Source organism: Panthera leo, chromosome B1, assembly GCF_018350215.1.
Source record: "Panthera leo isolate Ple1 chromosome B1, P.leo_Ple1_pat1.1, whole genome shotgun sequence".
NCBI classification, from domain to species: domain Eukaryota; kingdom Metazoa; phylum Chordata; class Mammalia; order Carnivora; family Felidae; genus Panthera; species Panthera leo.
In genome coordinates, this window is record NC_056682.1 from 109,894,193 (window position 1) to 109,921,365 (window position 27,173).

General features: G+C 35.3%; 1 protein-coding gene across 2 annotated transcripts in view; it reads right to left on the reverse strand.

Annotated features, from left to right (window-relative positions):
* The window catches only part of ANK2 (ankyrin 2), a 244,114-nt gene that overhangs the window by 117,740 nt on the left and 99,201 nt on the right, over positions 1-27,173 (reverse strand). Inside the window, exons 5-13 of one of the 2 annotated variants that reach the window (XM_042935662.1) lie at positions 25,938-26,036; positions 21,652-21,837; positions 21,183-21,206; positions 17,956-18,054; positions 16,625-16,723; positions 9,924-10,022; positions 4,382-4,579; positions 2,106-2,204; positions 1,841-1,939 (exon numbers count right to left, since the gene is read on the reverse strand). In XM_042935662.1, the coding sequence (XP_042791596.1) occupies positions 1,841-1,939; positions 2,106-2,204; positions 4,382-4,579; positions 9,924-10,022; positions 16,625-16,723; positions 17,956-18,054; positions 21,183-21,206; positions 21,652-21,837; positions 25,938-26,036 (1,002 nt within the window). The remainder of the gene's footprint in view (positions 1-1,840; positions 1,940-2,105; positions 2,205-4,381; positions 4,580-9,923; positions 10,023-16,624; positions 16,724-17,955; positions 18,055-21,182; positions 21,207-21,651; positions 21,838-25,937; positions 26,037-27,173) is intronic. The other variant, XM_042935661.1, reaches the window with a different exon arrangement.

Here is a 27,173-nt window from a genome sequence, read left to right on the forward strand (position 1 = left end):
CGAAATTGGGATTTTGCAGCCTAAAGGATGCGAGCATTTTTTTATTGTTTTGATTAATATTTTATTTATTTTTATTTGAAAATCTACACATAGCCTACATAGTGCTTTTCTTTTTTTTTTTTTTTTTTTGCAGAGGGGAGCATATGAATATGGAATAAATCCATAACCATCAAATGGTTTGGAATTGGTCAGTTAAGAAACAAATTAACAGTGGCCATAGAATCACACAACCATTTCATGTGGAGTTTCTTTGAAGATTCTATAAAATTCTCCCCTCAAAAATATTAACCTAGGGGATTTCAATAAAGCATCACATAGAATATACTTATATATGTTACTCTTATGATAACATAATTTAACACAGTATCACCATTGTTCCTTGATCCTGAAGGCATTGAAATGTAAATACGGAAAATACAGTATAGTGGGAAAATATACAGAGCACTTTCCTTGAAAGTTACTGGTTCATACAGGTCTCAGTTTAAAAAAGAGAGGTGGTCACCATCTCTGCACAGAAAAAGGATGTTGATTACTTTTAAAGTTCTAAGAAGTAACTAGAAATTAAACTCAAATTGGCATGTTTTTATATTACTCTTATCCTTAATGGAATAATTAAAGATTAATTTATGATATTATTACCTTCGGACCAATAAGCTATAATTAGGGAAATATAAACATAGACTATATTTCAATGATTTAATGGTTTTATGCTCCAATTGGGAAATAATATAAAGAGAGAGTATTAAATAATATTTAAACCAAATTAATTCATCTCACATGGATTTTGTCCATGCATCAGAAACTTAGCACAGAAATAGTGTGTAAAATGCAAAGACATGAGAAAGTGAGAGGGAATGCAAATGAAAACATTCTGTTTCACAACTCAAATGGAATGATATACCAAAATTTAACAACGGTAGTCAATCAATTGCTTTTGAAAATATGACTCAATAATAAGCACTGATGCTTATTGGGGGAGAGTTATCTCTATCGTATACTTAAAAAAAATCTCAATATTCCAGTGGCCCCCTGTTGAGCTCTAAATACTGACTACACCTTGTGCAGGGTAAGGAGAAATTTTGCATTCAACGATCAAAGTTTAAAGTGGCAGACTCCAAGAAAATTAAAGAAACATAAGGAAGTTGGAAGTTAAAATCCTAATTCAGATTAGGCAGAAGAATTCTGGGACATCCAGTAGTCCCTGGCAGAATAAACGTCTGGAGATCAACATTCATTTCAAGATACACGAAAAAGTCATAATGGTATAATTATTTCAGGTAAGAGAGGCTCCACTCTAGCAAACAAAATGAAATCAAAATGAAAAATCAAAGTGAGGTTAGAAAATGAAAAGTCCATGTTATTGAAAGAGGAAGAATCTGATATCAAATGAAAATCCATAATATGGGTCTATCTCTGGTTAACTATCTGCTATGAGTCATTGTGGTACTGACTTCATATGACAATCAAAATTACCTGGACTACAATTCACTCAAGCAACTAGAATGTGTCCTTAAGATTTTATTCCAACCAATCATTCATTCACATTCTGAGGAGCTTTCAGAATGTATTTTGTTCTAATAAATGGATTCATGATGCATGTTTAATCCATCTGCACCAGGAAGCTGAAACAGCTTCCACAGCTTACATTCTATTTTCTAACACAATTTTTCTCAGCGAAGGTCTGGTGATTATTTTAATAACTTGTTATTATGGAGGCTCTTCTCAAAACTCGGCTGCTCTACCTATGATGACATACACACGGACATCCCTACACACATCCAGACTCTCTTTTCCTCTCGCTCCTTCTCCCTGTGGTTATTCTGACCCAAGCCATACTCACAATGTTAGTGACATCTGGAGAGGCTCCGTTCTGCAGCAGAAGGAGGACAATGTTCAAGTGGCCCATGAAGGCAGCCACATGTATTGGTGTGAGGCCAGACTGCGAAACAAAGCAACAGCAGTTTTACTCCTCTGCACCAGTGGGGGCTTTGGGGACTTCTTCAGATAAATAACACTTGAGTAAAGAGGACAGAAGATGGGGGACAGGAAGGGAAAGAAGGAGTAAGAGAAGGAATGTTTCGTGACAAGCTGAAACATTTTTCTACCTCTGTGATAGCTTGGATTGAAGCCCCATATTTCACCAGCAGTTCCATGACTTTGATGCGGTTTTTCTTGCAGGCAATGTGCAGTGGAGTAAAACCATTCTGTGCAAAAGACAATCAAGTTAGTTGAAAACATGCAGAAACGATCCTCACGCAACTCCATGCTGGCACATTGCAGGCAATAATGTTACATCGTCACATAATGTTACCATTTTTTCAAATGCTGTAGGTGTTGGAAATTTGGAAAGAAAAGTGGTGTGTGCTCCCGTAGGCCCCCAACTTTGTTTATATGTGGGGGGCCTGTATAGAATTCTATTCGTGTGGTTACAGAGAAAAACAAAAGTAAAGAAAACTGCATGGGCCTCCTTACCAGAAGTTCGGAGATGTTTTAAAGTATACTGATTGGTCAGGTGATGAAATGGCTTGAAGGTGCATGGAAGGTAAACATCTATTTTTCTGATGAAAGACCATTTCTTAGGGCATAAAAACTGTTCATCTGTTTGACTTCAAAACTCTACAAGCATGACTGCCTCTACAACAAACGTTTCAGCTTCGCTAACATCTTCAGGCAGGGGGTGTTGCAAATTAGCAGAAATCATTATTTATGCTAATAATTTTTACATCCAAAAGTTATATATCTTCCATTAAGAAATTTTTATAAGGAATTGTTGTGTATTAGCAGAAATCATTATGCTGATAATATTTTATATCCAGAAGTTATATTTCTTACATTAAAACATTTTCAATTTTATCATTTTATAAAGATACGATTATTAAGTTCTTGAATGTTTTCAAGACAAGTATGGAGAATTTCTGGAATTAGTGGAATAAGATATCTCTGAGGCAAATGAATGTGGAGATGTCTCTAAGACAGTTTTTAACTTTCCAAACTAGGCAATGTGTAGGAATTGGGGGCAATTACATAAAAATTTGTTAATTAGTCCCATGCTTAACCCTTATGTGTAAGTATTATAATTTTATTTGAACAATTATCCCTTTGAACAATTATCATTTGAACAATGATCCCTACATACAGAATGGCTATGTCTGTTCTGCCAGTTAGTTACTTTGCTTGTCTGAATGGGGACTGATCATCAGTCAATATTTTTCTACACTAGCAGTTCTCAAGAAAGCATATTGTCTTACTTAACCTAATGACTTATTATTCTTCACGATGTTCAAGTCACTTCCCATTTATAAGTTATGTAGTAAGCCAGGTATAAATAGCCAAATGTATGTGTAGCACTTAAGTGATTTTTAATTATGAGTGTAATATTTTATAAGCTTATTGACCACTATCCAAATGAAAGTGAGTATTTTCCTCCTTATAAGAAAATAAATATCCTTACATAATTTCATATAACCCTAAAAATATATTTGCTTCCTGGGCAATTAGGAATAAATTGATTCCAATGGAAAATTTTCTAATAAAAATAAGATTTATTGTTTAATAATTCTCATGGCACTCTCTCATTTTAAATATTATCTGAAGACTAATTTAACTGGCATAAACCATGTACATGTATAGGATAAAGGCTTGCTTTTAGTTTGAGAATTAGGAAACAAGAGGCATAAATTAGTACATGCCTAATACTCCCAACGATTATTGTTAGAATATAAGTGAAGCAAGGAAGATTTATTCAATATTAGACCTTGGGAAATACATATGCTGCTCTAGGGACAGCCTCTTGTAGATTTCTCTTGACCAATTCCCATAATAGTTTACATGAAATGTTTCTTGAAGCAGGAAAGTGCTAAGCATCACTTTTCTATTAGACTGTGTTTGGGGAATCAGGTCAGTAAGGAAATTCTCTAAGTGAACTCTTTGCAGGCTTACATTTTACCCTGTCTTAACATGGTCAAACCTACTCAGCACTTTAAAACCATTTTTTCCCCAAATAGAGATTAATAACATTCAACTTTTCTACACTTTCATTCTGACTTGGCATAGAGGTGTTTAGAATTTATTTTGTGATTTCCTATTTTCAACTTCTATTTTCCATTTAAAAGTGCTTACCACTACAGAAATTTCATATCTATCTGAAGCTTGCTAGTTGTGGAAATGGTACCTTGGTGTTTTCCTAAATCTATCCTTGCTCACCATCATTTAATAGCAAACTGTGAAGGCATGAGGTAGGCAGGCCACTTGTAGGCGGCAACAAACTTAGCAGAATTAACTTCATATATGTAACCACACTTTGCTGGTGCACCATTGATCAATCACTACGGTATACTGATCTCAGTTTCTATTCTGTTAATGTGGACTAGGCCAGGTTTACCAGAGCTCTGGCGTTTGGATTGGCTCTTTTGTCCAGAAGGAGTTTGGTGACACGGTAGTGGCCACAGTGTGCAGCAACGTGGAGGGCCGTCAGGTAGTCTAGGGTGACATCGTCAACAGGCGCCTTGTGCTGTAACAGGTGCTTCACACATTCCACATGGTCCCCCTGTGCAGCCATGTGAAGTGGAGACAGCCCGTTCTGCATATCGAAAACACAACAAGACCAAGTCCACATTTCAGTCATGACTTCCAGGTTGTGAAACACAGCAAAGTCAATTCTTGATATCTGGTACAGTTGGTAGCAGAGGGAAAAATAATCTCCACTTGACATCTAAATGTATGGTAGACTGTGTGAGGTGCTGAGGGAAGCTAAGAGAACATTTAATTTCATAATTATGCTATTTTAGGCAAAACAGAAATTAATACGTCTTTTGTGAATGAATACATGATACTGTGTGGCAATTCAGATGGCTCTCACAATTCTTAGGGCAATGTTAGATATTTAAAACAAGTGATGGCTGATGCTGAAATTATTTGTATACAATGCCACTCAATTAATCTCTCTGCAAGATTTTCTTTACTTCTAAATGGGGGGGAGGTGTGTGGATGAAGGAGGGTAAAGTGGGTTCATCAAGGAGAGAAAGATATTTTGATCGTCTCTTAGATCCGTGCTGCTCTGAAATTCTAGAATTCCTTTTTCCTATCATGAGACGTGAACTGGACTTGGAGAAAGCAGTCAGGTAAGGGCTGAAAAGTGTGAGACAAATGTGGATCATGTGCCAATGACCTTCCAGCTTTTAAATTTTGAAAATAATATAAATTTATCATCATTGATGGTGCCCAAAACAGCGTTAGTCTTAATTGTCAGAGAAGGTCAATAGCAGGAATGTAAGATAGGAGGGTAATTCACTGAGGATTATCAGTTTAGGTAAGACACTCAGTTTTAAAATTTAAATAAATAAGCTTATAAGAAAAAATACGTCAAATTAGGGCAGAAACTAAATTAGAAAACATCTGCCCATTAAAAAAGAGTCTTTTCTTAATAAGCAATGCAAATACAGTGACTAGGGAATAATTGTTGACCAAGTACCCAGCTTGGAAGTCATTACATTCAAAGAAGTAGAAACTGTGTCTGGATAAAAAGCCAGAATGTGCTGAAGGCCTGATATTCTCAACAAGGAAGGTGATTTCAACAATGAGGGACAACTGAAACCAAATACAGCAAAGTCTTCACTTGTGATTTGGGGTGGCAGAAGTATGCGATTCTGAAATTATTAATATACTTTCTTTGTTTTTTGAATACTCTTTGCCCATAATTATTGCTTTTATGTTAAAAAATTCTTGAAATGAACTTAGAAGAGCAGGGTGATGAGAAGGTATTTATGCATTGGAGGGGAGATAGCATAAGGGCAAAGTGTAGAAGAAATTCAGGCCTTGGCAGTATCTGGGGTGATGTGTGGCATGTGTCTCTGACAGTCTACCAATCTTTAATGTGGTTTTATCCACTTAAAAGTTATGTGGAAAATAAAATCTTCAGCAGTTAATTCTTTGTTACATTTCACAAATATTTACTGCATACCTACTTAGGTTCTGATCAAGTACTGAGGGTACAACTAGAAACATAACACACAGGGACCCCCTGTCTTCATGGAGGTAACATGTGGTGGACAGACAATTCAAAAAGAATAAGAATTAAAATATATAGTATGTTAGAAGACCATCAGTGTTTTGTTTTTTTTAAATTTTTTTTAACATCTATTTTTGAGAGATAGAGAGAGACAGAGTGTGAGCAGGGGAGGGGCAGAGACAGAGGAAGACACAGAAACAAAGCAGGCTCCAGGCTCCGAGCTCCGAGCTGCCAGCACAGAGCCCCATGCAGGGCTTGAACTCACAAACTGGGAGATCATGACCTGAGCTGAAATCCGATGCTTAACCAACTGAGCTATGCAGGTGCCTCAGAAGGCCACCAGTATTAAGAAGAACACTAAAGCATTGGATGGCCAAGGGAGTTTGTGTATATGAGTGCACTGTGGATAGGCTAGCCAGAAGTAGCCTCGCTGACAAGGTGAGTTTTGGTGAAAGACATGATGACAGTATGAGAGCTGGTCCTGCTCATCTGGGGGAGAATATTTGAGGATGAGGAAAAGCAAATACAAGCATGTCCGGTTGAGACCACCAGCATGACTGATGAACAGTAGGGAGCAGAATGCAGCTGAAGACACGTGAATAAGAGGAGTGAATAAGGAGAGCAATTCAGGCAAGAGACCTACAAGGCAGGGTGGACTTTTTGATTTCTACTTGGAGGGAGCTGGGATGCTTTTGAAAGGTTTAAGACAACAGGATTACTCTGGCTGTTCTGTTGAGAATATACCGAATGGGGTTAAATGAGAAAAAGGGAGTCAAATTAGCATCTCTTGCAATCATTGAGGTAGGGTTGATAGTGATCTAGACCAGGGGGGTGGTAATAAGACTGTTAAGAAATTGCTGAATTATGAGGTATTTTGAGGGAAAACGTGACAAGGTTTAGTGATAGGATATGAAGAGAGAGGAGAGTCAAGCACTGCATGATGTATTTGACCTGTGAAACTGAAAGAATGGGATAATAAACATCATTTGAGATCAAAAGACTACAAGAAGGATTAGGAGTAGGGGTGAGGGAAATATCAGCAGCTGAGTTTTGAACTTACTAAATTTGAGATGCACAGTAGACATCTATGCAGCAATGGTAAGTTGACATCTACAATATAGAGCTCTGGAGATACATAGATGTGTGTCATCAGCGTATAAGTTGTATTTAAAGATGAAACTGGATGGGATTTCTTAGTGAGTATGGATAGACAAATAAACAAAGTGAGCTCTGGAGGTTCTAACATTCAGCGACGTGGGAGAGAAGAGGCGACAGGCAAGGAGACTAAGCAGAAGGAAAGACAGAGGGGTGTAATGTCCCAGAAGACAAATAAGGAAAGGAAAGTGTTTTGAGAAGAGAGGAGCAAGCAACTGTGTCAGACGATAGCAAGAGGAGAGAACACAGACTATATGGACAGATTCACGTAATTGGTAGATAGGAAGACAGGAGTCTATAGAAATTCTCTTCTGATTACTTCAGTTCTGTCAGTGCTGTGAGAAGTGACAACAGAGAAAGAAGTCTAAAGAAAGAAAAAAGTATAGAACAGTCAGGTAGCAGGGAGTAAGAGCGAACACACTTGGGAAACATATCGTGATTGTCAGGCAGCATTAAAGGTCAAGTTGAGGTGAGCAATTATGAATTTATAGTGAACCCAGTCAGTACGGCCGGGTGTTTTCTGCCACCACACTCAGCTGCAAGATTTGATCAGGGTCAAATATAGCAAGTGAGCATGAATATGTCAGGGAGTGATATGAATGATTATGCTGGGCAAAAGTGAGGGCATAAAAGTAAATGAGGGACAGTAAAACAGTGGCTGATGGACTCAGAAGAATAAACACATTTCTAGAGTTGGGGTTCCAGAGAAAGGTAGCTAAAACATACAGGGGTGTTTGGAGAGTCAGAGGTTAGACACAGAAAGGGGGGTTTACACAGGGTTTACAGTTACCAAATTGAGAGGCCAACCAGAAAGGTCATCTACAGCTGTGGCCAAAATCATTAAAGTCATCATGTATTAGAAGAGGGGTTGTGGTGAAGAGTCAGTTTGCCAAGAGCTAGCATTTTCAAATAATGGGGGGGGGGGGGAGTGAGTAGATAGATGAATATTTGCTTCAAGGAGGACTAATGGATGATTCAAAACCGGGAGTTTTATGTAAGGGGAAGAATAGTCTGGCATTAGGTGCCTATTCCACTCACAGGCTTATGGTATCAACTTGCCAACCTGATTAGTTCATCTTCTCCCTGTTCTTTACCCTGAACATAGCTCTACTTTTTGTTATTATCTCCTTATCTATCTTACCCACTCAATTTTGAGCTTCTTGAACAAACACTGTGTATTATTTACCTTGATAGCTCCTTAGTGATCAGAACACTGCCTGGCGCATTGTAGCTACTCAATATGATAATTGTATGCATGGATGAATGAATGACTGAATAAATGAATAGATACAATCATGCAGTCACAGATACTTTATGCTAGATCCTTACATATAAGTGATATTTGATATTATAAGAAAGCCAGTAAAAAATTCATCTAGGTAATCCATTGTCTTCATTAGTGACATGACAATTTTAGGTGAACTCTGTAGACAAGACTATTTTATAGTTTGTGGAAAAGCAAATCTGTCTGTTCTCAATTTGATATATGTTTTTTATTGGTTGCAACATGACTGGTGAAATTTTGTTATTTTCATTTAAATTTCAATAAGTTTTCTCCACAAAACTTTCTACAATTATCTCTGTATTATCCAGCCCAAAATGTCACATTTTAAAGATAAAACTCTACAACACTCATGGTATCAGTATGAGAATGAAAATAATACATACGATTTGAAACTACCATTTCATGGCCTATAGTGCACAGCTTTAAAGATTAAGTTCATTCTACACATATTTTAAATATGTGGGCTGGGTTTTGCTCCAAATAATTTCAAATAAATATTCAATTAAAATATAATACAAATAAAAAAAATTGTTTATTTTGGCTGTCTATTCTTCTCAGTTTACCCTAGTAAAAGCATCAGTTGGTGCCAATCCTGTTCAGGGGCTAGGCGAGGTAGAATACAGAGAAAATGTAAGAAGTGTCCTTTGTCTAAATTTTTCTTGTATTAAGGATCTGATTGTTGCCTATGCTATAAAATAGTTCTGTGTGATTATTTTTTATCTGTATCTCATGATATTCCTTGGTAACCCAAAGAGTGGCTAGAAAATGGGGACTTGCACAGTAATAATGCTTGTAAAATACATTTTGTAATGAAAACCTCCAACAAATCAGTTCCTGGTGCAGGTTTTGGTTAGAGTTTTCTTCATAGTTGAGCATATGGATGAAATAAGACAAGAAATGCTAGATGTACTGTGCCATAGAGAATGTTAGGCTTGTTTAATGGTTCTTCGTAGATGGCCTATCCTAAACTGTGCTTTCCATGTCATCTACTAATCCTAAATACAATCATCCAACACCATTGATAAGTAATTCTTTTTACTAGTATTGCCTAAGAGATAAAGATTAGAGAGCCAAAAGAATATCTTGTATTGCTAATTGTGCTACTTTAAAAGACAATTTTATATGTATTTTATAGCATCCCACAGAATCATAAAAGTACAGATCTATAGAATGTAAGGAATATTCTCATTTATATACAATATACTCATTTACATATAATAGAAATATATTCAAATTTCCATCTGTGGTAAAAATATAGAAAGAACTTGAAGGTATACATTCAACCCATTTTAATGCCTGTATTTTTTAGTTTTAAATAACTTTAAAACAGTTTGATATACACTCCTCATTTCTAGCACGCAATTGTTGAGTAATTAGAAACTACTTGATTAATGCTTTGATTTCAAGAAGAAAAGACATATTCAAAAAAGTGGCTTAAAGAGTTCTTTAGATCCCATCTTACCCATAATGACCCACCTTAGTCCTTGCCAGCAAGGGAGCACCCCGTTCCAACAGAAGTTCTACCACTTGGTCATGTCCACTTCTTGCAGCACAGTGAAGGGGTGTCAACCCATCCTGTCCAAAGAATTGAAGAATTAAGCCTGAGTTAACTTAAACACACACACACACACACACACACACACACACACACACACACACACAGATTGCCTCTTATGCCACTTCAAAGAGAAGGTTTCCTGAACTTGTTCCTAGTGATTCAATACATCAGTAATAGAACTATTAGTTAAATGATAGAGGAGAAGAGTGAGAGGAAGACAAGACAGTGAGAGATCCTGACAGAGGGCAAGAGAGAGAAAAAGAAAGATAGGGATGAAACAGAGTGAGGGTGTAGGCAAGCGAGATCTCACATGCAGAGGTTCAATGTAAAAACACATGTTGTTGGCCCTGTGTTTTCCTGTTTGGGAAGACGGAAAGGCAGAGTTTGTTGCATTTGTCGAACTTGAAAACCCTACCTGCTTGAAACTACAACCAGATGTTATATCATTAAACTATTTTCATTTTGGTTGCCCTAACATAATTTTACCCCCAAATTCTTCTTAACCTAATTTGTCCATCTATGTCATCTCTTGAATTGTTACTAGTTTTATAAATTCTCCTAAAATGCTCCCTGCTGCTCATGAGAAGAAAGTCATTTTATTCACATTCTTCTAAAGGTTTCCACATATATTTTTCAACATTTTAAAAACTACATACATATTTCTCAGAGGTGAAATTTGTTATTAATAATAATAGCATTAAAAAGGTGTCAAACAGAATTATGGCACAACTGTGTGTTATGTTACTTATAAAACTTTCTGACCTTGATGCTTCTCAGGTAGTTTCTGATTCCAGAGAAATCCTCAAATTCCCTCTGTCTTTTGGATTTTATTTCTCTTTAGGGTGAAATGGCCAGAGAGCAGAGTGCACGGGTAATATCAGGCAAAATGTACAAACGATGGGTAAGAAGTGAGAGAGAAAATGAAATCCTGAGTACATAAATTAACTAGAGATTTCAAGCTTAAGGGAAAAAAACAGATTGTCATGGGGAAAGACATTGAGAAGGTAGGTAGCATTCAGAGAAAATGAGGGATGGGGACGTTAAGAGGACTTCAAAAGCTGAATTTTCCAGAACTCTAATAGCTTATCTTTTGTGTCTCTGTTTCCAGGACCATTGTTCTGAATTATGTTTTCCCCCTAATAAATATAAGTCATCTGAATCACAACACTCTTCCTATCCCAACATTCTGGGATCCTATGCTAGGTATTTTCCCTTTACCTTCCAGATCCATGCTCTACCTTCTCTCCTCTGCTCCATGTCTGACAGAAAGAACTCTAGATTGTATTGGTGAGCCACCTTGCCCTCTGGCTTCTGGTTGACTATGGAAAATGCAGCAAGACCTGAAGCCACTCTGTAAAGGATCTCCCTAGTCTGGCTGTGTCTCTTTACCAAATATTATGATCCTGCCAAAGCAGCCTCCATCATGCAGTTTTCTCCTTTGTTCTGGCAACCTACTTCTCACCTTGCAGGCCTAGGGTTGGTAATGAGCCCTGCTGTTGGTAGCTCTGGGGATACTCTAATATCCTTTGTGCCTTCCCTACAATCCACCCTCAATGTTATAAACAGATCCTTTAATAAATCCATATTCAAATGATCAAATTTGAACATGCACTCTGGTCCTGGCTAGGACCTTGAGTTATTTGTCAGCGTAGAGCCCAAGGTGGGGTTCAAACTCAGGTACCACAAGATCATGACCTGAGCCGAGATCAAGAGCCAGACACTTAACTGACTGAGCCACTCAAGTGCCCTGGTCTAGAACCTTGAATTATAATGATACTTTGCTTTGTTAAATCTCCTTAGCTAGTATTAAGATACTGAATATCCAAAATAGACCTTGCAATTTTAGATATGTAGGAATTAGCATGAAAAGACTGCCTTTCCAGAAAAAAAAAGTATTTAACTACTGTAGTTGGGATGCCAAGTTATTTTAAAGTTTGCCAGAGAGGAGTCTAAAAAAAGTAACTGTGCAGGCAAAGCGATTAAGATGATTGTGCTTTTGTATCTTGATAACATACCTTGTGGTTAAAGTACAGAGCATTAGTTGCTACTTAATTTATATAACTATTAGATATAGCTTGATTTCTCAAACATATTCTTGGTGGGAGCTCCATGGAGAACTAGAATTTGAGAAATCAACTATAGTGAATGAAGGCATTATATGCAATGGTCCAGCAAATGGGCTCTGGAATCAGGGAGCCTCAGGTGTGAGTCTCAAATCAGCCACTATGGATATTCTCTGTGAGGCTCAACTTCACAATACATAAAATGGGGATAATTCTTCTTATCCTATTTAACTTACAACCTTTGTTTGAAAGATGAGGGGACTCTGCCTTAAGTCATTTTTAGAATAGGTATTTTTCCTACAGAATACATGAAATATTCATTGTATAATCATGTTGAAATCTTCTGATATTCTCAGAATAACAATAGGAAAATATAGAGAACGCTTAAAACCACACAGGAACATCAAAGAACAGTAAGGATTACATTGATTCTAAATCTGATGCAATTTATCTACCCTTATCAAGGATATGGGAATTATACTAAATTCAAGTTTCCCAACATGCTCAATCTGAATAGATTTTAGATATTTTCTATAAGTACAGTGTCTCATTATTGCCCCCCACCCCCTGAATCTTACCAAGGTTTTGTGTTCCAGGACTTTTTTATTTACTTTTTTTAACTCCTAGGGGCAATGATCTGTTCAATACCTTTTTTAACTTAAATTCTTAAGACTGTATTTAAAGCTTACATTCCTCCCCTCCCACAATTCCTTTCCTTTTGTTCTTTTTTTTTCTTCACTAGAATCAGTTCATATCACACCATGATGTTGATAATCCTTAATAGGTTAAATCAATCAACATTAGAGGGACACCATTTTTCCAGTTGATAGCCCGCAGCATTAGCTGTTTACAACCAGTTCTTTCCTTACCTTTTCCCTTCCTCCCCTCTGCTTAGATTGTAGATGTAGCCTGAAGTCTGTGTATGAACACAGGCTCTTGTAATTACTACCCTGTGTATCCTAGGTCAAGTTACATAACTCCTCTGAAAGTCACTTTTCCCCTTGGGAGTCTCATTTCTCAAATGAAGGCCTCCACATTTTCTCAACAAGCAGATAATACACACTTCATAAATTGTTAGGAAAGGAAATAAAATATTTGTAGAGTACTTAGCAGGGGGCCTAGAACAGTGAGCATATGACAATTGGTGGCCACTATTGCTGTTGCTTTAATAATTATGAGCACTTTTTCTGATATATTGGTTTTTGTTCATCACCTTTTAATGTTTTTGTATACTTTCATCGTTTGCATTGAAACATGCATTTCAATAATTTAACCTTATATGGAGTATCTCCACATATAAATAATATATAAGTTTAAAAATAAAGACAGAATAATGTTCTTAATAAAACCTGGATTAGTAATACCATTTTAAACCAGCTATGAAATTTCTGTTAATGTTTTTAACATTAATGTGAGATTTTTCAGATAGCAGAAAACCGAGCTCTGGTGAAAATGTCTCAGTTTCCCACTAGATCCCAGTCAATGATGAGAATGTCAATGACATGCACAATGTCTCAATGATTGACAAAGTGCTGGCAAAAGTGGGAAAGGATCAGTGGGCAAGATATTTTTAATTACCTGAAAGCCTCTACATATTCTGCTTTTCTCCAGATAATGAAAACCTTATATACGAGATTAACAATGAGAAGATCAGGTGGAAAATCCTTGATAGAATATACTAGATTGAGAATGTTTACGACTAGTATGTTTGCTACAAGAAACTGAGATCTCTATGATAAAAAATGAAAAAAAAATATTATTCTTAATTCCTTATGTAGAGCCTCCATTGTACTACCTAAAAAGCAGTCAACAGTAAATGTAAAATTTTTCTGTTTTAAAATATACTTTCAAAAGACAAAAGAGAAACCTAACCAGATTCCTTTTACTTTAATAATAAAATGTGATAGTTGCAGAACCAGCCTCCAAATTCCAGACCGCAGTCCTTGATTTCAGTATTACCTCCTACTTGACTTTGCCTTTGGTAAGAAAGATATAGTTGTTTTAGTTACAGCCAGAATTAAAAGAATTCAATTGCTTTTAAAATCCTACTTCTTAGAGATAAGGAAGTATTTTAACTTATGGTGGGAAAAGCTCAGTACCACCATTCAATACTGTACTGTACTCAATCCTGGGGTGTGCCGGAGCCAACCCACACAAACTAGCGAGAGCCAAGTTTTTGCACATCTCTTCCCAATTTTGTATTCAGTGATACCCTATTGGTAGCTCTAACTGGCCATGATGGAGGTATGGGGAGTATTTACACTACAGAAGTCAGCAAAGGCAGAAGCTCCAAATCAGAGTTTGTTTGTTTTTTGAAAGCCAATTAGTAAACTTTTACTAGCATACTGCTAATCTAATTCTTTGGGTACTATTAATTTGCATCTCTGTGAGTAAAGGGACCTAGTCTATCATATTAACTGCTGTATCTCTAGGCATTAAGTAGGAACTCAAAAACTATCTGTTTAGGGAATGAATGAACAGAAGATCCACACAATGTATACAATTATAAAATCTACTTTTTGATTTATAAGTCTTGAATGAAATTCAACTTATTTGTATATCTAAAAGTTTCATTGGATGAAATACAGCCCAAATATTCCTTTTACAGAAGAAACCAAAGCTTATATTTGATTAACTTGCTCAAGAACAATTAGTTAATGGCAGAACTAGCATAAGAATCCATTTCTCTCCATATCTTAGTATGCTTTTTACGAAAACGCACTCCCTAATTGGAGTTAGACTTAAATTACATATGCAAATGTATGTAGGCTATGTAAATTAGAGCATCTTTTAAAGAACTAAGCAAATATTGCAATGATCAATAAGAACAAAATCAATTGCCTCAAAATGAATGAATACTCCAGAAAAATACTAACAAGAGCATGCGGATTTTGAAGACATTGGCCAAGATAAAATTCTGTTGCATTTGCCAAGTGCTTTCTTTCCATTGGTACTCTCAATTATTAGAGAGTCTCAATAGAAATGGAGAGGTAAGTGTAAAGGGAGACATTATGTTAATAACGTATTTAAAAGAGGAGGCACAGAAACTGTCCTTTAAACATGAAAAACAAGTAAGCAAGGCATGAAACACTGTGCATAGTTGTTCAAAATTCTGCATACCTACAGCACAGCAAGGGAAAAGGCATGCCAACACAGCAAAGAGTAGAAATCATATAAAACTCTAATGCAAAGACAGTAGACACTACAACAAAGATCTTGACAGACAAAGCAAACCACTCTAGAATTCCCCCATGATAATATGACGTAGATGATCTGGATCAAATGTCTTAGAGAAATGAGATTAAGAAAGCAACAGTTCCTGAGGTCATTAAAAAACAGAATGTACAGTCTGGGACTGGTGTAGTTCTTAGAAGCACAAAGATGATAAGGTAATTAAATAAAAGCATTTGCTAGCCTCAAGATTTGCAAAAGAACTAGATTTGATCCCTAGTCCTTTGCCTCTGAAAATATAAAGTCCCAGGATTAAACAAAGTGAATAAAATATCACAAGGGATACATCCTATTCCCCAATCTTTTATAGACTTCTTACACCACTGTGTATTTGAAAATGTTCACATTATAGGAATATTTAAAATTTTGCTGAAGTCTATGATGAAGCAAATATATTCCAGAGGACGAATATTGAAGTACTGGTTTAATGTTTAAGCAAGTAACTACTTATAATTCCAGTAACATAATAAAAAATTATGAGTAGCTAAGTAATTGACCCCCCCCCACTTTTAAAAAAATAAATAATAAGAATCTAAGAGTTAATTCTCATACAACCGTATGAGATTGGTTACCAACAGTAGCCTAAGTTCAGAGAAGATAGTAAGTCAACTGCCAATATCATACAGCTAGTAAGTTGTGGAAGTAAAATTTGAAATCAGGTAGTCAGCCTTCAGAGGCTGCGCTTCTAACAGTTGTATTCTCCTGCCTATCTTATTATCTATTTGTTGGGAGTATAGAAAGCTTAGAATTACATTTTACTTAACAAATTTGAAGTGAATGAAGGACACTGACTCGTATCAAATTGGATTGACTAAAGGTGCAATCTACTAACTATGTGCCTTTGTTCCATAAGCATATAGCAGATTGTTTGTTCAGGTCAGTATAGTATGACCACCTAAGAAAAACGATCTAAAAATTGGAAAGTTAGAAGCAAAGGATTGTCAACATGTATTAAAATATTTTATGTAAAAGCCACAATCTCAAAGCTTAATGTATGTTTATGAGTTTGGGTTTTTGAAAGGTACAGCTGATAATCAGAGACGCTTCCGTTCAATCTTTGATCTTTGTTCCCCAAAATAAGCATGGACTTAAAAAACTGTCTCATTGAGGACCTAGCATTCTGTTTCTTCAGCACTTATGAGCAAATATTAATTTCACTTTACAATGAGAAACCTTTAAATATTGTATGAAATTTAAATTGAATCCAAGAAAGCAATTTCCTTGAAAATGCATTGTTTATATTTAAGCACTGGTATTTTAAGGTGCCTGCTTCAAGAATACAAAAAACAAAAATGGTAGGAAATTCAAAGAACAGAGACACTCACCCTAGTTTTGGCATCGATCTGACCACCACGATCCAGTAAGAGCTTCACCATATTTGTGTTTCCCCTTTTGGAAGCCACATGCAGAGGGGTGATTCCATTCTACACCATGGGAAGACGAAATAAGAGCATGTTGGGTATGACAGGGCATGATGGTGAAAACTTTGTGTTAAAAGGCACAAAGAAGGTTGTGACCCATGTGGTAATTTGATTCAAGGTTTTTAAAGTTTCATGTCTTTGATTTTTAAGGAACAAAAAAGCACACAAACCACAAAGCACTATAGTTAGAGAATGAAAAATGGAATGAAGCTGCATAATTAAGTTTGTCTATAACCACAACATATGAATTGAATGTACACATTACATTGTACACATTGTCAAGGGACAAAGGGAGCACTTTCGCATAATAAACAAAATTTCAGATTCTACTTAGGACAGAGCTCTAGTCCAAAGTCTATCGCTCTTTCTAAAATATCCATGAACTGAAAGATTCTGACATCTTAAAATTTCCTATACTTAAAAACAGGATGTAAATATACATATTCAATAACCGTTACAAAAAAAGATTCTTAAAAACATCTTCTTCAGAATATTTCAATATGAAAAACAACTTGTAGATAACTCGACACAGTTTCAATACAGAAGACTTCTCAGGGCCAAAAACACCATATATATGAATTGTAGTTATTTATTTTATTGGCTATCGTATATCATCGTTATGGCAAGAATAGGTACCTAATTTTTTATATGTCATAATTTTGCAAATATTCAAATATTGCATTTACTGATTCATACTGAGTACACTGAGTTTTGTAATTAGCATGTAAGTGAATTCTTTCCAGTGAAAGCATACCATTAAACATATAATGCAACATGATGTCTTGTTATGTATTTTGGTTAGACTATATGAGCACATTCTCAATTCATTAAAAACATTTTTCTGTCAAATTATATGCCCCATAATGATCATAACACTATATAAATGTTCTTTTACATTTGATAATTAATGTTTTAACAGTTTAATTGTTTATTGACTTGAAGTTGCTCATTCATGATTCATGGAGTGATCTTTAAATATAACTACTCACACTGAGGTCAGAACTAATACCCTCCTTAACTACTACAAATGATTTGTGTGCCTGTGAATTTACACATTCTTATTTTTCATTTATTGGGTCATGATGATGTGCTATGATGCAAAGAAAAACATGAAAAATCTAATATATCCAGCATGGATTCAGTCAAGGAAAAAAAAACTTTATTGTTATTCATTTTTACTTTAATAAAATTTTCATTTACTGCTATCTAAAATGAGAAACTATTTTAAACCATACCCTCGCTGTGAAGTCCACAGCAGCTCCCCGGTTTAGAAGAAGAGTTGCCACGTTGACATTTCCATAGTGGGCGGCAATGTGCAAAGGGGTAAAACCACTCTATGGAAAGCAAAGAGAATAACAGTAAATCATTTCACCTCCATATGTTATAGTCCCTGGATTAGTGAAGAAAATCACACGTAATTGTCTACCTAACATGTGAGCAACACAATAAGATAATAAATGCTTTAATAAAGCTCTTTAAATTTTAGTACTACAAGATAGTAAATAACTAGGGCTATAAGCAGGTAAATAAATACCCTATATTTCTTGGCAACACTGTTTGTAATTAGCTTCATGATTTATCTGTCTATGAGATTTGTTGTTGTATCTTGAGTTGGTTAAGCTTTAGAGAAAAACAGAATATGATTAAACGACATAAGGTTTCAGCCACAGAATTCACATAATTATGAATTAAAAATTTTTTCTTCAGAGAAAGACACAAAACTATAGTTTTGTTTAGTTTGGGGATTTTCAATAAAAAAAGAAACCAACATTGGTTGGCATTGTGTCTTTGGAACAATGAAAATATTGTGAGAAACTTTTACAGAGGTGTACAATTAATTCCACATCATTTACACTGTCATGATATTTCTGTCTTCTCTAATAACTGTTTAGTGAGACTATGCTGTTACAAAGAAAAAAATTAAAAAAAACAAAAATTAAATAATATACCTGGCATCAATGTAAATATAAAATAAAGAAAAAAAATTTAGCTGAACACAATTTTGAATGTTAATTAAACCAAATTTTATCAATAAGATTGACATAAAATAATAAGCAAGTTAAATCAAATGTATGGACATTAGAGAACTGTTTACTTTCAGAATTTTTTTAATGTTTATTTATTTTTGAGAGAGAGAGAGAGTGTGAGTGAGTGAGGGGCAGAGAGAGGGGGATAGACAGGATCCAAAGCAGGTTCTGCGCTCTCAGCGCAAAGCCCAATGAGAGGCTCAAACTCATGAACTACAAGACCATGACCTGAGCAGAAGTCAGACGCTTAACCAACTGCACTCCTACTCTCAAAATATTTAAAAAATGAATCTGAAAATCTTCATGGAAGAAAAGTATACTTTCTTTCATTCCTTATTCTGATGAAATTTAGTTAGAAATGTTTGCCATTTTCACAAAAGAAGTATACTTACTCTTTCATTATTAAAATGCTAAAAAGTCTATTATTCTTGCTCTCCATAATTTCATAATTCTCATTACTCAATAAAAGATGAGAGGAACAATAAAGACTGTTCCTATAGAATTGGATATCAAATCCTGCAGCTTTGAGGTTAATTTGTATCATTCCCTTTTATTTGAAATGAACTTTGAGGTATATAATATTGTTTTTAAGAAATATTATATGAATCACAACTGTTATTTTTCTATTCATTTGATAGTTTCTGTTGATTTTGCTTTTTAAATGGACTAAATAAGCATTCAGATATCTTAGGTAATGGAAATTCCTCCCTGCTATCAACCAAATTAGCTACAAATGATTTCTGACTATAGAGAAACAAGACACAAAATAATAATAGTAACTATCAATCCAAATCCCACACTTGTGGTAAAGATATTTTTGTGTCTACAGGATGCCAAATACTCATGTCAAAATGGAGGGAAACATGAATCTACAACCTGGCTGTTATTTTATAAAATGTCAAATTTTTATATTTTAGGAAATAATTGACTGGAAGTTTTTCATTTGTATCTTGATAGTTCCTGCCACCTAGACATATCCTGAATGTAAGTCTACCATTTAAGTTACAGTTTCATTTCAGGAAAAGAACGTAGTGATTGCTGGTGAATCATTTTCAAATTAATTTTCTGATTTGCAAAAATAAACCAATTTATTGTCTGACACAGCCTCATCAACCGTCCACGAGGATGCTTCAGAATGTGACTCTTGGATCGACATGTGGCTCGTAGAAGCCCCTCAGAGAAACTCTTGCCTGGTTACCATGGAGGTAGAAAGCTCAGTTCACTTTTCTACAGGGGAATCAATGGAAGGGCTCCCCTCTTTGTTACTCTATTATCCTCAGAGAAATATTTCTAACTCAGTACGAATCTTCCCAAACTGCTGCTTTCAATACAATGTTTACAGCCAATATTGCTTTCAAAAATGTCTCTTAAACAACCACCAAAAATTACCTACAAAATTAATGTTGTTAAAACCAGCAATTAAGATATCAATTTATATGTTTCTAGTCTTGAGAAATTTCACCAACCAATTGGGCCTTTTTAAAAAAAATCTATGACCTAAGTTCCATGCACAGATATGGAACAAAAGAAATAATATGACTAATTCAAATATATTCATATCTCAATAGGTACATTTGTTAACAAACAAGATTTTAATTTTAGAAATACTCTAATATTACTAAATACCAAATGAATGCTCAAAACCTCTCTAGATCCACAGCCCAGTGATCATGAGAGGTTAGTCTACAAAGTCCCCTCAACTAAGTGAAAATCAATCTACACAGTCATTTGCCTTTGAATACTGGTTAATTTTTATAATATACTTTCAACAATAGAAGGCATCTCAGTAGCAATGGTCGAAAGACTACACACACACACACACACACACACACACACTACTGAGAGACTTCTGAACTGAATATTCTTGGTGATCAATGTGACTTACTTTGGTATGTGGAAAATAGATAATTTCATGTCAAGTACTGTTAAGACTTAGCAAGATAAAAGCAAATGCTTCGATAATAATATGCTCGGTATCATTATTGATTATATGCAATGTGGTTAAAAAGTACAGGAAGAAAAGGGCAACTGCAATGAGATAAGAAGATAAAACAGTTGCAAAGAAACCTCCTTAAATTTCACTTTGCTAAACTCTAAGCAGAGAAATTTCATTAAGAGAAGGTCATATCTCTTACTGGCAAAAAGTTAACAGTAAAGCTAACTCAGTAAAATACATATTAAGGAGTTTTGTTTCATGCTTTACTCTAGTAAGCTATTTAATTAGTTTCACTGATTTAAAAAAACATCAAATATATATTACATTAAAATTTTTGAATTATTCATTTGCCTTAATTATGGGAAAAGTCTCTAAAATCAATTTCCTAATAATGGAAATTCCAATCATTAGTATGAATTAGTGAGCATTTATTCTAACTGGGCAAAAAACTAAAATAAATAAAAACAAGGTATATTTTGGTATAACCACAATACTGTACCTCAGTGGTCCTATTCACCATCATCTGAAGCAGTGTTGTGTGGGAAGAAGAGGGGAGATATTACACGGTGCAAAATTAAGTAAACGGTCAATCTGCTCACTGCAACTGGATACACTGTTCCAAAATACATTCTACTGAGAAAAGACATCCGTAATGCTATCCATACAATACAATTTCACCTTTCTAATTCCATTTCTTATTCCATACCTTTCTTATTCCATACCAATAGAATAAGTAAGCAGATTTCTAAAAAGCTGAACCCCATCTTTAAGAGACAATTATCTTAAATTTTGTTGTTATTATACCCAACAGCCGGTCCCCTTCTTTCTGAAATACCTCCGACGGTAATTTATCTCTTAGGATGACCGGAAGTAATTTTGCATTATCACCATGGCCTACTTCTGTATCATCCCCCAGGAGGAAGCTGGCAGCCGGAGAGTTCCTGTCCACAAATGTGTTCAGCTTTTACCTTGGATTGTACGTCAGCGTTGTGATCGTTCTGAAGCAGGAGTGCGGCAGATTTGGTGTCGTCTTTCCTCGCTGCGATATGCAGAGCCGGCAGCCTCACTTTCCCTTTGGTGTCATTCTCCAAGAGGATGGCCACTGCCTGGTTGTGTCCTTGCTGGAGTGCCACAGCCAGTGGCGTAAAGCCATCCTAGCAAAATAGAAGGAAAAACGCTCAATTAAATTTTGGAAGCGTGGGATTCAACTGTAAGCAATGCCTCTAATGTTTAAAATAAGAATTAAGATGGAGAAGAAAAGCAAAGGGATCAAATATTCCTGTGAAGATTAAAGCAGATGATCAACTGTCCTATGCTGTACTATGGACTGGTTTCATCAGATTATTTTCCTAGCTTCTGTTCTAAATATTTTGAAAAACATCTGCATTCCCTAACAAAGCATACTTCACATAAGGTGAACTTAAATGTATGTTTAGAATGGGAAAATAAAAATCAGAACCAACGTTAAGTATACAGGCTAATCAAAAGGAAAAAGTGGGAAGGGTTGGAATAAGAGAGACCAAGTCTGATTGAGAAGCAAAGACACAGTAGCTAAGATAGGGAAATAAATTCTGTAATTAAATATGCAAGCTTCTAAATGTCTCTGTATCGATTAGGGGAGAACAATAATAATTATCAATGGAATGGTCTATTACCAATTAATGTGGCAAATTTGGAACATAATGTAACCTAAAACTTTTTGATAAATAAGGCTAGTTCATTAATTTTATACTTCATTGAATTTTATGTTACTTAGATCATTTAGATACAATGTGCTAGGTAATGAAAAAACAGATTTTTAATTCTAAACTTGGCAACAAGTTAAAAAAATAAAACAATAGCACAGATCATCAAAGGTAAAGGAATTTTAGGGGTAGATGGATAACCATGCTTGTAAATTTGGAAACTATGTTTTCTTTCTAGAAACAAGTATTCAGTTAGTGGAAAGGTGACAAATAGAAAAAAATCTATATATATCATATATATCCTAGGCTCTGTGTATTTTAAAACCTCCCTTACTCCACAAAAGCTTGAAAACAAGTCTCAGTTAGAAGTTTCCATTCATAGAAGAGATGAGGACAATAAGATTGTATATTAATGATTACATTTTAGAGACAACAGCAATTTACCATAATCTAACTACTCGATTTGTTTTCAATGATAACTTTTTTAAACTGTAGGCTTTTGAGAAAAAGTGATTTCCTATAGCACTACCACAAAAAGACTTGAATTTGTTTTAATAAGAATTGAATTTTAAATAAACACATTACTTAATAGAATGGAAGAATACAACATGTAGCATTGTAAAATGAAAAATAGTAGCCTAAATTTAGAACTTTGGCACAAATTAAGTTTTCTGTTCAGAAAGAAAGAACAGGCTCATTATCATATACATATTCGATTATCCCCTGCAACACTGTGATAGTTTATATGAAAAGAGTATGAACTTTGTTTTTGTTTTTTCTTAGAGACAAGGCATTTACTGACAGTACAGAACCTAATTAAAAAGTTTTTAGCCTTCAATTTTGGTAATGTTCAGGAAGAAGGAGAGTTAAGAGTTATAAAATTAGTACTGGAGGGACAGAGAATTCCCCTAAAAGAATTTAACTTTCGATGTCTACCACATGGATTTCATTCTATTCTATGCTTCATGAGAGAGGGGTGAATATTTGAAATGATTTTTTCAAGCACCTCAACTAACTCCATGAAAAAGGAAACCCATATGAAAATTCAGTAGCTTCATTTTTCATCGTTTATTTACCAATGCTAATTGCTATAATTATGGGAAATTTCAAATATTTAAAGATTTATTTTCAAACATGAGTTTCATGGAAGTATTGAATAATCTCATGATTATCTGGTTTTTAAAGTGGTCACAATGTCTTGATTAGTAGTTAATTTTTACAAATTAGGGCTACTTTTGGGCACAGAGGAAATGTCTTCTTTAGGCATATTCACACGTGTGCACATGAGACTGTACAAGGTATCTGGCAATACAATATAAAATATCAAACAGTAATCAGTCCTAAAGCCCTGGAAACATGGTAAGTTTTACAGAACGAGAGACTAAAAGGGAATGCCCATATGCGTGTTACTTGATAATCATTAGGGCCAGCAAAGGGAAGGGGGGGATTAATCAACTAAGCTTATATATGTCCAGTCAGTTAAAAATTAATTCTAGTTATTTAAGTGATTAAAAACTTAAGCAACAAGCATACACATGTCTAAGCTAAGCTTCAAACCTCATACGATTCACTTGCAAAAGCTGCATTTTTGTGTAGAAATCAGAGAGGGTTTTCATTTTTTGAGAATCACAGTGCAACATGGCCTCTGCTGATGCAGTGTATATAAAGGGATGTTTTTGGAACCAGACTGAAATGCTACAGAGAGCTACACCAAAGCAGCCTTGAGACAGCTATGAATACCAGCAAGCAGAATTTCTCTAAACCATACACTTAGAAATAATAAATCTATCTGGTGACTAGAACTCTGGACTGTGATGGTTTCTTGGGGGAAGTGATTCTGCATTCAAGAAACTAAAATAAAACAGACACAGATTTCCTTATTTTGGTACATTTCTCAGTTGTCCTGATACACAGATAGAGTCTCACATAGTTACTCAAGATTTACCTGAAGATAGTCATATGCTACTCATTGACATAATTAGTGTCTCAGGAAAAAAGAAAAAAAAAAAGGCCTCAAATCATAAAAATCACACTTTACCCACATGGTAAGAGTGCAAAACCTGTGTGTTAAATACAGAACTTGAAATCATTTTACATTGGGCAGTTGTGTTTTCCAGTCATAAACAAATAAGAAACATGGCCCCATTAATAGTGGTTTCTTGGGATTGTTTTTTTTTAAGTAACAAGAATAAGCTGTCAGAAAGTTATTGCAATTGGCTCCATAAAAAGTTTTCTGCCAAAGGGACTGGAAATGGATTTAATAGATTATGATGATCTCTTCCCCCAGGGCAGGATAGAAAGGAATTCATGTTTATTTCACCTAAAGACTTAATCGTTCAGAAAGAAAGAAGTCCTTAATAGACGTCAAAAGTTACCAACTTAGTTTCTGGAGGGCAAGCATCTATCAATCATCTCTCACTCCAAGCCAGGAGTTTTAAAGTTCTATCAGTGGAGGCACAAAATATGAGAAAGGAAAAACACAGCCTGCATAATCTGGTTGAAAGGGGTGAGGAGTGGCATGACCCAGTGGAGCTTTTTTCCCTTCTCTGTGTCACTCACTTCCAAGCTTTGGCCCCACGAGGCACCACCTCACAGTGGTGGTTTGGAGACAGTTTCTCCAAACTCAAGGGTTTCTGGAGGATCGCTTAGAAATCACAGTTCTAAGCAACCACTGAACTTGCTCCTTAACGTGCCTACGCAAAAATGAGAAAGAAAATAACAAAGCAAGTCTGTTTCTTGGAGGACATGCATAGTTTGAAAAGGAAAGTGATGTTCTAAACTGGCCCACTCTAACCCTTTCTTATGTCTAGATGTCCTGAATGTTTTGATACTAAATGGACTTTGAACATCCTATTTAATTGTTGCTATAATCATAGTCATACAACTATATGCCATAATTTGCGCTTCAGAAAATGTGAACAGCTTTATTTTTGTCACACATTCCTCATAAAATTGTGCTAACACAAATACCTATGAATAATTTCTGATCGTTAAAAATTGTTCATTTAGAGAATTAAATTGGATCCTAACAGATACAATAGTGATGAAAAGAGATGGAAAGGATTTACTGTAATCTGATTTTAAAATAGTATAAAAACTCCCAAAACCGAGAGAATGGCAAATTGATGGAAGCATGAGTTCATGTAAGAATAAGTTGGCATGAATCCCAAATCAAGGCATAAACTCATTCAACTGTGTGCACTGGGTCCTTTGTTCATGGCCATCATTGTACATTACACAAGTAACATGAACACTCCTAGCATATTTTATTACTTAAAAAAATTTTTTTAATGTTTATTATTTGAGAGAGAGAGAGAGAGAGCATGAGCAGGGGAGGGGCAGAGAGAGGGAGACACAGAATCTGAAGCAGGCTCCAGGCTCTGAGCTGTCAGCACAGAGCCCGATCATGACCTGAGCCAAAGTCAGATGCTTAACTGACTGAGCCACCCAGGTGCCCCATGAACATTCTAGCATATTTTAGACAAGATAATGGAGATCCTTTGCAGCTGGATAAAAAGAATATGGACATTAAGACCAAAGAATTTGAACCTCTGGGTTGGCAGTCTTACCTCAGTAGCAGTGCTCTGATTAGCTCCATTTTCAAGCAAATATTTTACAACATCAATGTGGTTCTCTTGGGCAGCCATGTATAAAGGAGTGAAGCCATTCTGAGGGCAAACAATAAAAAAGACATCTTTAATCATTTGTAAAGTTTAAACCAGGGAAGAATACCAGAAAAGGAAAGAGAGAATACTATGAGGTAAACTTTTGAAATGATGATACATATAACACATCTTCACAATGTAGTATACATATATTTACTATTATAAAACTAGCTATAATCAAAGTGAACCAATTCCTACACATAATTCCTAAAAGAATGAGGACAAAGTGATATGGAAACAATATTTACCAAATTCCCTACCTTCACTTCAGTTCTAGAGATTTACATTTCCCATTACCTAACCCTGTTAAAACTAAAGATATTTAGAATTTTAATATAATCCTATGGCATACATATAAATTCTCATTATATGTAGTGTATTTATAAAATAATATTTATATAGTATCTTCTGTACTTTTTTAATTAAAATTTTTAATGTTTATCTATTTCTTAGAGAGAGATAGAGTGCGAGTTGGGGGCAGGGGGGCAGAGAGAAAGGGAGACACAGAATCCAAAGCAGGCTCCAGGCTCCAAGGTGTCAGCACAGCACCTGACGTGGGGCTCAAACCCAACAACCGCGAGATCACGACCTGAACTGAAGCCGAAACATTTAACTGACTGAGCCACCCAGATGCCCCTCTCCTATACTTTTTAAAAAAATGTTTACTGACTTATTTATGAGAGAGAGAGAGAGAGAGGCAGAGAGACAGGGAGACAGAGAATCTCAAGCAGGCCCCACGGTGTCAGTGCAGAGCCTAATACAAGGCTCAAACTCACAAACGGTGAGATCATGACCTAAGCTAAAATCAAGAGTCTGAAGCTGAACCAACTGAGCCACCCAGGGACCCCAATCTTCTGTACTTTATTAAATCATAAACTATTTAAACAGGCTACCATTATCTTGAATGTATGTAGTTTAATTAGCACTTTTAAAGGTATAAATTATTACTCATTCCAGACTAGGCTAGGAGTGATTGCAAATCTGATTGAAAAGGTTTTTAAAAAAATCTAAATTTCAGTATTCTGATTGAAGTAATATGGTTTATACTGAACATCTTTATATTATTTTTAAAGCCATTCTGAAATTCTATCATTCATTAATTCCCATACTCATGTATTCAGTTATTTACTAAAATCCAGC